Consider the following 14,776-nt stretch of genomic DNA (forward strand, 5'->3'; position numbering starts at 1 on the left):
ATATTTATGTATCCATAAGCATTGACTAATATTATTTTGAATGTGTGTAAACTTAGCAAATCCTTATGAATGTTGCTTTTCTTAAAAATTCAACTTTATATGTTTCACAATTATCCATCTTCAAACACATAACTCTAGTTCATTTTCACCCCTGGATATTAAACCAGGGAGATATCCCAAATTATATATATATATATATATATATATATATATATATATATATTATATATATATCTATCTATCTATATATATATATATATATATTATATATATATATCCATCCTTCATTTGATGAATATTTAGGTCATTGTATTTTTCTATCTCAAAAAATGCTTGCCATGGGCTTCCCTGGTGGCGCAGTGGTTGAGAGTACTCCTGCCGATGCAGGGGACACGGGTTCGTGCCCCGGTCCGGGAAGATCCCACATGCCGCGGAGCAGCTGGGCCCGTGAGCCATGGCCGCTGAGCCTGCGCGTCCGGAGCCTGTGCTCCGCAATGGGAGAGGCCACAACAGTGAGAGGCCCGCGTACCACAAAAAAAAAAAAAAAAAGCTTGCCATGAACAATCTCATGCACACCTCCTTGTCCACATGTGTAGTTCTTGAAAAGAGGATCCTCTGTCCTGCAGCTGGAAAGTGGGGAGGAAACTCCCCAGGCATTTTCTCTGTTGAGGGTCTTTGCCGGTCCATCACATCCTCTACTCTCAACAAGAAATGTCACTACCCGAAGCACTGGATTCAGCCCTCTATCCACACAGCCTGAGAACAGAAGTGACTTACCTTCCAAGTTGATCCCACCTTGTGATGAGTCCAATTTTGAGGATCCAGAACTGCAACAAGATGATTTTTTCTCTCTCTACTAATTTAATTCTGATTTCTTTTTCTCTTACTTTTATTGCTATTAAGTAAGGGTTTCAAAAAGAAGCCTGTTAGAATTAAAATTTTTAGGATGATGTTTCTAATTTTAGATTATTTAAATGTCAATCTTATAAGCTGACCACTTCCATGTCATTGTTTGCAGGTAGAGTAAATAGAGCAGTTTTGTTGTTTTAACAAATCCAATCAAATAATCCAGAAACACTGCAGCAATCATTTGTCTTTGCCAAGAAACGTGAAGGGTCTTAGGAGAACATTTCAGAAATCTACAACATAATTGTAAATCTTACTAGTAAATTATTTCCATTTTATTTGATTTCAAGATAATGAAAGCATAATATGTCTTTATTTAAGACTATTTAAGAAGTCTCTCCTACTGATCCAGGAAAACATCATTTTTTGGTCTCTCTTCTAAAGTAATTTTGGACCTTTTTCATTTAGCTTCACACAGAAACTTGAGGGAACTGTGGTTCCTTGGATAACGTTACATAAACGCACTTTATTTAGAAATACATTTCCTGAGTCAATTGTTTCCTCCCCTACCGTTTCCAGACGGTGTAAGGGCTGGGTTTAGCCTGTTGCTGTTTACTGAGTCCCCATAACATGAACAGTAGTAGGAGTTTTACATGAGCAGTCTTGTCACTGGGGGACATTGGAAACCCAAAGTCCATTTCTGTGAACCAAGGGATGAACTGACTCCAGGGACAAGACGAACGTGCTTATGAAATACTTTTTATTCAAGCTCTCTGATCGCTGTCCTTGTGCTTAGGTGAAATCCGAACACCTTGGGCGGGTGGGGGGGGGGGGCCTCAAGGCCCTGCGTGGGCGGGGCCCCTCCACCTCCCGCTCTCTGAAGTCCAGTCCCTCAGGCTCACCCAGGTACCCTCTGCTCTGCCCGCGCACATCCCTCAGCCCCAAACGCTTTCCCTTGCGGTGTCTCTTACTCCACCCCAGCTCTTAAATGGATATCCCTGGAGAAAATCTCACTGACTTCCCACCCAAAGCCATTCGTCCTTCTCATCCCACCTTTCAACCTGCCTTGAATGGCACGTATTTCACCTGCAGTCACGTATCTTTGATGTGATTACTTTTCGTCGTATTAGTCTGTATTATTTTTGTTGTATTATTTTGATGTATTATTTTTCTGTGCACGTTCATCTCACAGCTCCATTTTGTTCACTTACTGTACCCAGTGTTTTTCCGTCAGAGGTTTGGGGGTGCTTGTGGCATCTGGAGAGACAATTCTCCCTTGTGTGGTGCATTAGTCAGACTACGCTGTGATGATGATGTCAGCAAACAACCGCCAAATCTCAGTGCTCACACTGATACCCCACTCATGGGGCTGGTTGGGCTGGGTCTCAGGTCTTCTCCCTTCTCTGTTTCTCATGGAGGGACCCAGGCAGAGGGAGCCGTGGCTGCCTGGGTGTGTTCTCATAACGGTTGGAATGAACAGAAGGGCTCTTAGCCTCCCCACCCAGAACAGGCACAGTCTCGTATCTTCCCTCATTCCTCCAGCCAAAGCAATTCTTTTTTTTTTTTTTCAATTTTCAAAACATTACTTGATTTTTTTTTTTAACATCTTTATTGGAGTATAATTGCTTTACAATGGTGTGTTAGTTTCTGCTTTATAACAAAGTGAATCAGTTATACATATACATATGTTCCCATATCTCTTCCCTCTTGCGTCTCCCTCCCTCCCACCCTCCCTATCCCACCCCTCTAGGTGGTCAAAAGCACCGAGCTGATCTCCCTGTGCTATGAGGCTGCTTCCCACTTGCTATCTATTTTACGTTTGGTAGTGTATATATGTCCATGTCACTCTCTCACTTTGTCCAGCCAAAGCAATTCTTATGACTCAAATTCAATACAGGAAACTTGACATCCACAATGGCTGGGTGCTAAATTGTTGGTAATGACTCTCAGTCACTGTGAAAACTGCACATGCCCCTTGGGTGCTGAATCACAACTTCCAACCCCACTGAGAACCCTTCTCCCTGCCTGGCACACAGTAGGCACTCAATGGATATTTGGTAACAAATTAACTTTGCCAAATTGCCCTCCAAAAACCCTTGCAAAACCTTAATGATGAGGGAGTGTTATGGCATTAGTTCAATGTCCTCAAAACATTAATTATGACTTCCGTGCAAAGGTTATAACTCACGTGAGGCTGAGAATATTTTTCATATATACAGTGACAATTCCTTTGAGTAATTCCCTATTCAAGTCTTTGGCTCATTTTTCTATTAAACTTTTCTTCCTCATTTGCAAGAAATCTTGCCACTGGTAATGAATAGTTTTCCAGTTTGCCTTTTAAATGTTTTAATGAGTTTTTGACAGGCAGACATTGCTAATATTTATATAGCCTCATCTCTTACCCTTTTCTTTCCTGGCCTGCTGCAGTGAACGTTTTTTTACAGGCAACATGATGTTGCACCAAAAGGACATACTCTGATGTATTTACCCATTCCCTTTTCATGGGCTATTTACATAGTTTCCAGGTTTTCCTCTCGTAAATAACATCATGATGAAGATCTTTGTGCGTAAGTCCTAAGAATGGAAGTATCACCTCCAAGGATATGTTGTAAGTTCTTGATACAGTTTGCCAAATTACTATTGATACCCTACTTTCCAGGTCCCACACCCCAGAACTTGCCACCCCAGGATCGACACTCCAGATCCTCACATCCTAGGCACCCGTACTCCAAGTCCTGCTGATGGACCCTTACTGGCCAGCTTTGTATAGCGGCAAGCAAGGTGAGAGGGGTAAGAGTGGGTCTGGAGAGGCAAAGAGAGGTTGTCCAGAACACCCTAGATGCTCCTTCTGCCTGGAAGGAGATCTTCCCATGGCACCTTCTTAAGATTTGGGTCTCCCTTCAAATGGCACCTGAAAGCCCTATACTGCCCCCTTCATCTAAAAGATGTACATGATGACAGATCTAAAAGAGCCTCTGACTCCAAAGATTCCCTATCACGTTACACTGTTTCTTTTTCGTGAAGAACACTTATTTGTATCCAATACTATTTTTTTTTTACATCTTTATTGGAGTAGAATTGCTTTACAATGGTGTGTTAGTTTCTGCTTTATAACAAAGTGCATCAGTTATACATATACATATGTTCCCATATCTCTTCCCTCTTGCGTCTCCCTCCCTCCCACCCTCCCTATCCCACCCCTCTGGGTGGTCACAAAGCACCGAACTGATCTCCCTGTGCTATGCGGCTGCTTCCCACTAGCTATCTATTTTACGTTTGGTAGTGTATATATGTCCATGCCACTCTCACTTTGTCACAGCTACCCTTCCCCCTCCCCATATCCTCAAGTCCATTCTCTAGTAGGTCTGTGTCTTTATTCCTGTCTTACCCCTAGGTTCTTCATGACATTTTTTTTTCTTAAACTCCAATACTATCTTATTAATTTACATGTTTAATTTCTGTCATCATCTTGTCTGGTTTGCTAACTGCAGTATCTCCAGCACCAGGAACGAGTCTTTGGCACAGAGAGAGTGGTTGTCAAATTGGCCGCTCATCAAAATCACCTGTGAAGCTTTAAAAATCCACTTGCCTCCCCAATCATTTTACCAAGAAAATGTTAGATATCATTTTCTGCAGGAGATACAGAATGTAAGAGATGTTCTCAAGCATTTATTCATTGCTGTGTAGCTGGATCCTCGTCAAGTCCTTTGTAATGCAGTGAATAGAGTGTGGTTGTGAAAATTACGGAAATTGTTGGAATTCTTTAATAAAACTACCACGTTTGGGAAAATGCACTAGAAGAACTCATCCAAGTGTGTGTGTTTCCGTGTGTGTGTGTGTGCTGGGTTGTGTCCAGAAGCAGAGGAGGGTTAGGTTTGCTTGTATCATCTGTGCCTCTATTTTTTACTATAGAAATGTGACATGCTACATACAGGGTAGTGTGTTGTAAAACTTTACTGCATGAGAATAGATCAGCATACAACTAAGAATTTTCAGGAAGAACTCATTTAACTTAAAGACTCTTAGTTTGTTTAGGAATCTTAAATTTTGTATGCCACTGTAATTGATAAAGAAACAATAATAATGTAGTCACTGTAGTTACTACTGTGTTGCCCACGTACATATACCTGTATTGTTTTATATATAAACAATATATTCCAAGGGAAAAAATTCAGTATTCATGCTTCTTTCCAGATCAATTAAACCAGAATCTCTGGGGCTAGCATTCAAGGCACTGGTACCTTTTAAAACCCCCTTGGTGATTCCAAGGTGCAGCCAAGTTTGAGAGCCGCTGACGTAAAGGAACTCAGGAGTATTTGTTGGATGGATGGATGGATGATGGAAGGATAAAAGGACACTGTGAATCAGAAATTTGGGGCTCTAGTCCAAGCACTGCCAATAACATGCTATGTGCCCTAAATTGTGTCACTCTACTTTTCTAAACCCCACAGTTGCCGTCTGACTTCCTGCTTCAAGACTTCACAATTCCCCTTCTTGGTTACAGTAAGAGCCCTGGAGTGGAAGAGCTGGGAGAAACATGAGGACAGAATGACTGAGGCTTTGTAAAACTGTCACCCAGGATAAAGGTGATCCTAACAGGAAGCTCTTTACTATAGCAACTTTTTACCTGGAAAAGGAAAGTATCTGTGGAGTTCCCGAGAATCTTGCACTTAGAAGAACATCACACATCTCCGTACTGGATGTGCAGAGGAGGGACAGACTGATCCTTAATCCCCAAATACCCCACTAGGGAGATAAAATGTGTGTATGGGTACACTGAGCCAGACGAAGGGGAGAGATGCATTTATCTGAGCCCTCACAAACCTCCTCTTCTGATATTATCTGTTTGAGGTCTTCTCTAAGGCAAACCTTAGAGAAGGTTTGGGCTACTCAAACGTTCTTTCTTTTTTTTTTAAATTGTTTTTCTTGTGATGAGATGCTCTTTCTTTTTTCTCATGTTTATTTAATTAATTAATTTATTTATTTTTGGCTGTATTGGGTCTTAGTTGTGGCACGTGGGATCTTTGTTGCGATGCACGGGCTCTTTGTTGCAGTGTGCAGGGTTCTCTCTAGTTGTGGTGCATGGGCTCCAGAGCACGTGGGCTCCGTAGTGGCGTGTGGGCTCAGTAGTTTTGGCACAGGGGCTTAGTTGCCCCATGGCATATGGGATCTTAGTCCCCTGACCAGGGATCGAACCTGCGTCCCCTGCATTGGGAGGTGGATTCTTAACCACTGGACCACCAGGGAAGTCCCTACTCAAGCTTTCTTTTTATTTTTTCTTTTTTTATTATTTTTTATTGGGGTATAGTTGCTTTACAATGTTGTGTTAGTTTCTGCTGTACAGAAAAGTGAATCAGCCATACGTATACATATATCCACTCTTTTTTGGATTTCCTTCCCATTTAGGTTACCACAGAGCACTGAGTAGAGTTCTGTGTGGTATACAGTAGGCTCTCATTAGTTATCTATTTTATACATAGTAGTGTATATATGTCACTTCCAATCTCCCAATTCATCCCACCTCCCCTGGTATCCATACGTCTGTTCCTTACCTCTGTGTCTCTATTTCTGCTTCACAAATAAGTTCACCTGTATCATTTTTCTAGATTCCACATATAAGTGATATTATAGTATATTTTTCTCTTTCTGACTTACTTCACTCTGTATGACAGTCTCTAGGTCCATCCACATCTCTGCAAATTGCACAATTTCATTCCTTTTTATGGCTGAGTAATATTCCATTGTATATATGTACCACATCTTCTTTATCCATTCTTATGTTGATGGACATTAAGGTTGCTTCCATGTCCTGGCTATTGTAAATAGTGCTGCAATGAACACTGGGGTCCTACTCAAGCTTTCTTGATTGTTGCCATGGCTATTTTGCTGGATTGTTTTTTTTTTAATACAAATTTACTTATTTATTTTTTATTTTATTTTTGGCTGTGTTGGGTCTTCATTGCTGCACACGGGATTTTTCTAGTTGTGGCGAGCAGGGGCTACTCTTCATTGCAATGTGCAGGCTTTTCATTGCGGTGGCTTCTCTTGTTGTGGAGCACAGGCTCTAGGTGCATGGACTTTAGTAGTTGTGGGGCGCAGGCTGAGTAGTTGTGGCTTGCAGGCTCTAGAGCGTAGGCTCAGTAGTTGTGGTGCACAGGCTTAGTTGCTCTGAGGCATGTGGGATCTTCCCAGACCAGGGCTCAAACACGTGTCCCCTACATTGGCAGGAGGATTCTTAAGCACTGCACTACCAGGGAAGACCCCCTGCTGGATCTTTAAAAAAAAAAAAAGGCATGCTGCCACCCTGACTCTGCTACTGTCACCCTACACAGACAGGATGGTTTCTTACTGGGAAAGATAGCTGCTCATGTTTATTTAAAACATTGCAAAGTCATTTACAACAGGGAAGTCCAGTGTGGTCTACCTGAGTCCTATTACTCTCCAGGCCCTATTCCCCAAGGTACTTTAAATACAGCTATTTAGGCTTGCTGCTATGTGAGATTATGCTACCCGTTCCCTAGGCATCAACACCTGTCTGGTCATTCAACAATGGCTACAAATTATCCACCTTTAGTTCCCCTCATCCTATACCATCTCAGGGAAGGACAATTTTAAGGTTACAAAGATAACACATCTGAGAAGTTATGAGTGTGGGCACCTTAGACACTGAGTTTCACTGGCTTCACAATGGATGAGAGCAAAATATCACACAACACAGTCAAGAGAGTTCTCATAGCACCTTAATTTGCATATTCAAATTACTGCTAAATACTGTTAGCAATATTTACCAACTACATTTTAGAAGGAAATGGTCATTCTTAGGATGCTTCCAACAATTTGTATACTCTGGTTCCAGAGTAATCTCTGTTCTGTCAGGATAAACTCGAGGAGGAGTACAAAAGGCACAAAGAATTTCTTCAAGGACAAACATTAACTGAGTACCTACTTTTTAAGATGCTGGGGATGCAGAGAGGAAAACACACACAACCTCTTTGATCTCAAGGGGCTCATAGCCTCACACTCCTCGCTCTGCCCCCTCCCCCCGCCCCACCCTACATACTCACAGAGGGAAGGATCTTCCCTACAGAAAAGTTTTCACATGTCACCTCTTTCTTCATCGCTTAAACAAAAAAGGCTGGAGAAGCCCATTATGGAGCGGGTGCGAGGGGCTTGTGGCTAGGGACACCACTCCTTTACATAGTTGCCATCCTCTGGAACAGACAAGGGGTGCTTCAGGTAAACGATGTAGCTAAAATGACGTCAATACCGGAGTCGCGTTCTCAGAGATGACCTTCTCCTCAGGAAGAACCCGAAACTGGGGATGGTGGGGGTGAGTTCCCGGGGAACACGCTGCACTGGCTCGGACACTGGGGAGGCAGCGACCTGAAGAATCCTTCTTCGGGTACTCGGTTCCCTGGTCCGTATATCAAGAAGTTTGCCCAAGTGCGCGTTAATCAGGGGACACCCCGATTCTGAGCCACAACGAGCCGGGTCTGAATCGCCAAGCTCATCAGTGCTCAAGCCTTGACCCGGAAGCAAGCGGGCTTCCGAAGTCCAGCTCGCGGAGAGGACCGAACCCACTTGGGGCATCTGATGCCCGTGAGAAGCAGAGACGGGAACCAGGATGCAAAATTTCCCCAAGATAGAAGAATAATCCCTTTTATAAAGCACCTCGAGGAAAATGCAGAGCCCCGGCGCGAAGCTCCGCAGAACCTGGAACTCGGCAGGCGGCCTGGACTGCAGCTCACGCTCCAGATCGAGTCCGGACCTCTCCCGGACCTGCCCTCGCGCAGGCGCAGTCGCGCAGCGCTCCCGCCCCAACGCGCATGCTCCGCCGGGCTAGGGAGCTCCCGGCCGGCGGCGGCGGCGGCGGCGGCAGCGGCGGCGGCGGGAGGAAGTTACCGCTTTGCACTCCACCCCGGTAGCAGCTTCGGGGCTGGGGACAGCTTCCTCCGGACGCTCCGCGGGCTTCGCTGCCGCCGCACGGCAGTCCGACGAGATCATGGGGTTGCCCAAGGGGCCGGAAGGCCAGGGTCTCCCGGAGGTAAGGAACCCCCCTCCCGCCCTGACACGTCCGGGTTTCCGAAAGAGGGCCAAGCCCACGGGGCCAGCTGCGATTAGGGCGCCCCGCCCCCTCTCTCAGGTGTGTCCGCCGCCGGGAGCACCGGCCCTGTCCGCTGGGGGCCGAGCAAGTGTGGGCGTGGGCGGGGACAAACTTCAGCCGGTGCCGGGTCTCCCGGGACGGAGGGAACCTTCTCAGCCCAATACCTGTGCCGACGCAGCACCAGGCCCCGCGGGGCCTGGGGTCCCACCTCTCCGGCTTCCCCCGGCAGTGCCCCGCGATCCCCGGCGCCGCTCGGCTCGCCTCGAGGACAGGGGGTGCTGCGCCCAGTAGTCACGAGACGCGCGCTGGGACGGTCCGGGCTCGGGTTGTGCAAAGGGCGGTGACCTTGTGGCGCCGGCCGCCACCTCCCCGGGCCCACGGGGTCCTGGCGGCCGGCACCCGCCGCCTTGGTATCGGGAGGGAATGCCGCCCTGCGTTTGTCCCCACGCCCCGCCGGGCCGGCGGGAGGAAGTTTGGGAGCCGTGCGGAGTGGCCGGGCGGAAACCGTCGCTGCTTCTCCAGAAGGGAGGTGTTTGTTATTAAGTACTCGCTTGGTCCTGAGGGACAGGATGATCAACGGTTTCTGTATTTACATACACATTACCTGGAAGGAGAGGAAAAGTGCATTTCCTTTTGGCTGCAAATATCACTTAGCTAGGTGATTGCATAGGTGGTTTGCATCTGTCCTCTATTCCAATTGATTTGCTCAAAAGCTAGTCTAGTTTACTAGATTCCTGAAAGAAATGGAATCCACGCTGCACCTCTGTCCCCTTTCTAGGGTTCTGAAGCAGGCGTTTGTCAGAGGGACTGATTCCTTGACATGGTGCGTGGTCCCTTCACACTTAGCTGCCTGTGGCCAATCTTGCTTCTTTTCCCCTCTCCCCGCATCCTTAGTTCTTAAATCCCACTAGTACCACTAATTGAGGGATCACTGTTCTGTGCATAAAAGCTGGAGGTGTACTAATGGAGGGACAGACTTAAGCTGTCAGTGTGTGCTCCCAGAATGCAAATCCATTTTGTTATCTCCAGAAAACCTAGCAAGTTTTCTGACGTTTTCATTGTCCCACTGTACTACCAGTAGAGTCTTTCTAAAATAAAAAGCAACTTGCCCCTGTTTGTCCTTTGTTTAACCCTTCACTGTCAGGAGACTGGGTCTAATTTGTCACTTTTCCAAGTTCCTGGCAATTGGGAGGAAAACAGGGTGGATATAATAATCCAATTATTATCACTTCGTTCAAAGACCAGTACATATGAATATGTCATTAAGCTGTCACTAGTCCGGTTAATTCATTAAATTCAATTTTGTAAGCCCTTTATTGTATGTATGTGAAGGATAGAGATATAGTTAGACGTGGCCCTGCCTTCCAGCTTATGTGAACTCCAGTATCAGACAACTGATAATTTAGTGTGCCTGGTTTAAGAGCTCACAGCATTCATCTTTATCAGAATTTTAGTTTTAACAATGGGATGTATTACCCAGCCTGGTGACTTTTTATGGCTTAAAGAGAGGATATTCTTTCATTCCCTGCACATTAGCCAGGGACCCTTTTGCATTTTGTTTTAGTGTTAATCTGTGAATTGAATTTGGAGTCCTATTAACATTCTCCATTCATTGTCTCGTGCTAAAAAGTTACTTCGCAGGGTGCATTGCAAAAGTACACCTCTCCATTCGTGGGATAAGTGGATGGGAAGCATGGGCCAGGCACCTGCCATGGTGTGGGCAGTGGGTGCTCATTAGGTGCAGGCTGAGGCAGGGATGCCCTTCCCCAGATGTCTTGTCCTCTTCTTGGAAGCGTTTTCATGATAAGTGATTGAACGAATGAAGGGTTCCTGTTTTACATCCCAGGAGTTTTAAGAAAATACTTATACCATCCATTTTCCTTTTCTATACTATTTTTATGAACCATAACTATTCTTTATTTTCTCTTCTCTTTGTGTCTCTTGACTTGTAGATGGTTCTCAACCATCACAGATCTTTTGCCAAGGAAGAGAATGTGTGAATAATTAATATTTACTTTTGCATGTCTCCTAGGAATTAGTGAATGCTAACCTTCAGAATCTTTGATAGGCCAGACCAGGGTCCTTTGAGAGGGAAGTATACTGAGCAGTGTTGCAAGGCTGTCTCTTCCATCACCACACACTGCAAGAGATTAAACAGTCACGTGAATAGTTCCATGTCCAGCTATGTGTGCTCCTTCTTTTTTTTTTTTTTGCGGTACACGGGCCTCTCACTGCTGTGGCCTCTCCCATTGCGGAGCACAGGCTCCGGACGCGCAGGCTCAGCGACCATGGCTCACGGGCCCAGCTGCTCCGCGGCATGTGGGATTTTCCCGGACTGGGGCAGGACGAACTCGTGTCCCCTGCATCGGCAGGCGGACTCTCAACCACCGCGCCACCAGGGAAGCCCTACATGTGTGCCCCTTCTCCTGGCAGTTTGTCCTTTAAAATAAACTTGAATTTCCATTATCAGTGTCACGACTATGAAAACATTTTGTTAATACGAGACTGGCTTAGGTCATGCACTTTATGTAATGTTTGAGCATGTCATTCCATACTTAACAAGTGTGTTCTTGGAGACTAATGCTGTTCAGAACAGAGGAGTAAACGTGGGTGGATAATATATGGAATATATGGGTCCTCCCCTGAACCAGCTAATAGTCTGTTTGGAGAGACTGGCGTGTCCATTAACACCAGACATCTCACTCAGAAGAGGTTGATAATTGTATGAATGACGGACTGTAAATAAAATAGAAATGCAGAGGAGTGACCACTTTAGGCTGTAGGGTTGACATTGAATAGGAGCTAGGGGCTGAAGGTGGTATCTGGGTGGTTAGAGAATATCAGGAGAGCCGTGAAGGAATGAGAGTGAACAGGGCTTGTTTAGCTTGGCCACAGCCATGTCTGTATTGTTTTGGCAGGAGGTAAAGGATGAAGCTGAAAAGATAGGTTGCAGCCCAAGATCTGAATGCCAAACCAAGACGTTTGGAATTTATCTGATAGACAGTGAATGATGCCTTAATGATGAGGGCTGGGGGCCGAGCTGAAGAGGGATGATGAGAAAGCTGTGATTTCGGAAGGAATGAGCAAGACAAATTAACGGGGAAGGAAGATTGAGAGGCAGTTGCCATAGTCCTGGCATAATGTGCAAAGAAAAGGGAAGGGAGGATCAATGTGAGCTGCGTAGTTAAGGAAGATTTAGCAGGCATTGTTGGGTAAGGGAGTAGTCAGAGGTGGGTATGAGGATTTAAACCAGGGTACCTTGGCATTGTTTTCTGTAGAGAGGTAGTAGTTTTTTATTTTCTGCAATAATGGAAGTCAGGAAAGGTACAGTTCAGGAAAGTAAATGGAGGCAAACGTACTGGAATATTTAGATATATTGAACTTGTAGATAAACAACCTGAGAGCAAAGGTAGGATATTAATTAAAGACATTTAAATAAAATCCTTATTTAAATGTATTAAGTGATTTTTTTATTTTTAAGGCAATCCTGTTATGTGGTAGTAATCTGCCCGTAATATATCTGGGTTGAAAGCCTTCCTTATATTTGCTGTAGAGATCAAAGTGCAGATGGAGACACATGTTTGAATTCTTTGTTCTTGCCCCTCTTGTCAGTAATTTCTAGGACCAAGATGAGTATAAACTTAAACAAAACAAACTACCTGTTCCGTCTGAAAGGAGTTTATAATCCAGTCGAGAAGCCTGCCATACAAGTCACATGTTAGAGAACAGGGTGGTAATGTGCTGGAAGCTTCCTTTCCCTGGATTCCTTCACACCTGATGAACCGTCCATACCACCTGTGCGCGTCTTCTCGCCCCCCCCCCCCCCCCCACCTAAGACGATTAACAGCAGGTTAGGACCAGGGACCCTGTTCTGTGCGACTCTGGCAGCACTGTGTCCCCACGCTCTGGCATGAATGCCCTGATACAGCCAATGTCACCTGCTCCTTGGCAATGAGATTGTGGCATCGGAAGTATACCTGGTGTTCCTTTATTCAAGGTAACTTTTACCAGCCTTTTGCTTTTGTTTTAGGTAGAAACAAGAGAAGATGAAGAACAAAACGTCAAGTTGACTGAGATTCTGGAGCTGTTGGTTGCAGCTGGGTATTTCAGGGCAAGAATTAAAGGCTTGTCACCTTTTGACAAGGTAAGACGAAGTCTTTCTAAGCGTTAGGCTAGTTTTTGTCAGGACGGCATGGTTTACCGTGGAAAGGAGGAAGAGGTTGTGTTTTTACTTTCTCTACGTCCTTGTTGCCATTTCTCCTGGATTCAGATTCATGATGGAAGTGTTCAAATTTCCTATTAAAAGAAAATAATCATGTATCCGTAACTACACCTTGAAGTCCTTTCTGTGCACGAAGCTTTGAGCTATACAGATAAGCAAAATAAATAGTTCCTTCTTTCAAGGAACTTAAAGCTTGGGTGGGGAGGTAAAGTTTATGTAAGATAAAATAATTTGAGGTAATAGGGAGCTATCCCAAGTCGGGGCGCTCACAGACCATTGCCAGGTATTCTGTGGGTGGTAAACGTTGGGTTTAGAGGAGGAAGAAATCACTATGGGATGAAGTCATTTAATTCAGCAGAACCTTGAACAGTTCTTATGCACAAGGCATGGTAGTAGGTGTTGAGGGCACAAGGATAAGAACAAAGGCCTTCTACCCAAAAAGCCTGACTTCTAAAGAGTAGGGGAGAGAGGCAAGTAAAACATCGTGCGTAGACTAAAGGGCACAATTCGGTAAATGCCACAGTGAACTATGCACAGAAATGAAGCATTCAGATCAGTTGGGGCAGGCCGGGAAAGCTTCCTGGTGGAAGAAAGCGTTGAGTCCTCCAGTGGGCCACGGCCCTGGCTGCACATCACAGATTCTTTTGTAATACAGATATCTAGGCCTCAGCCATTGAAATTCTGGTTTGTTAGGTCTGGGCTGGGCACTGGAATCTGTATTTTATTATGCATCTCACAGCATAGCCAGGGATAAGATTCACTGTTGTTCTTTTCTAACATCAGGCTGTGTCTAAAGATGTTTTGTTTCAGAATGGATTTGTAGCCTTGGTCTCATCTGCATCTCCGAGAAATCCCCTGACAAAACTAGAGCAAGGTTTCTCATCTCCTTTAGGTAGTAGAGAAAAATGAGCTGTATGGAAATTAAGTAATGAGTCACAGAATGTCACCCTTGTTACCCACATATCTGGTCCATAACATACATAATTTCTCTGCAGTCTGGCACTTGTCTATAATTGGATTAAGACTTCACCCAGCTGAGACTGAATGTCTGTCCCATCAGTACAAAGAGGATCTATGCATCATAGGTCCGTTTAGTAATAGAAGTCAGCTTCTCAGTCCACTGGCCATGAGTCAAGTGCTCAGTAACTGCATGTGGCTAGCAGCAGTGTACTAAACAGTGCAGATACAGACTGTTCCCGTCTTTGCAGAAAGCTTTACAGTGTTCAGCAGTGCTGTTTAGGTGAATCGTCGTGGATGGAGTCAGGACACGTATTATCTCTCTGAGGGTACCCAGTTTTGTATATAAGAACGATTTATATTTTATCTACCTTCCACTTCTTCCCCTCGTCCCAAACTAGGAAGAGAAAATAGGTATCTTTTTGTGTCTTTCAGGTGGTAGGAGGCATGACCTGGTGCATCACCACTTGCAACTTTGATGTGGATGTTGATTTGCTCTTTCAGGAGAACTCTACAATAGGTCAGAAAATGTAAGTTACCCGGCTTTCCATGGAAGAGGCTGAAGGGGGAGAAAAGAGCTAACTCTTGAGCGTGTGCTATGTGCCAGAAGTTGTGTTAGACGGTTTACCTATAGGCTGAAAGAAGCC

At 44.9% G+C, this 14,776-nt stretch overlaps 1 protein-coding gene and 1 long non-coding RNA gene across 6 annotated transcripts in view; one reads left to right on the forward strand and one right to left on the reverse strand.

Moving 5' to 3' along the window:
* Positions 1-1,352: 1,352 nt before the first annotated feature.
* Positions 1,353-9,783, reverse strand: LOC125965057 (uncharacterized). Of its 2 annotated transcripts, none has more exons than XR_007478540.1 (2): positions 9,115-9,783; positions 1,353-8,057 (listed from the first exon to the last, which is right to left on the reverse strand). It is a non-coding gene; the product is annotated as an uncharacterized LOC125965057 (long non-coding RNA). The 2 variants fall into 2 exon arrangements; XR_007478539.1 differs by lacking the exon at positions 9,115-9,783 and adding an exon at positions 8,518-8,695.
* CCDC93 (coiled-coil domain containing 93) overlaps positions 8,669-14,776 on the forward strand; it is an 87,169-nt gene continuing 81,061 nt past the window's right edge. For 3 of the 4 annotated variants that reach the window (XR_007478536.1, XM_033440367.2, XM_049712622.1), the window contains exons 1-3: positions 8,711-8,890; positions 12,981-13,094; positions 14,565-14,659. Coding sequence is in view for 3 of the 4 variants with exons in the window: in XM_033440367.2 (XP_033296258.1) it covers positions 8,849-8,890; positions 12,981-13,094; positions 14,565-14,659 (251 nt within the window). In the remaining variant the exon portion in view is untranslated. Of the gene's footprint in view, positions 8,891-12,980; positions 13,095-14,564; positions 14,660-14,776 lie in introns of all 4 variants that reach the window. The other variant, XM_004276496.2, reaches the window with a different exon arrangement.

This window comes from Orcinus orca, chromosome 7 (genome assembly GCF_937001465.1).
Source record: "Orcinus orca chromosome 7, mOrcOrc1.1, whole genome shotgun sequence".
NCBI lineage: Eukaryota > Metazoa > Chordata > Mammalia > Artiodactyla > Delphinidae > Orcinus > Orcinus orca.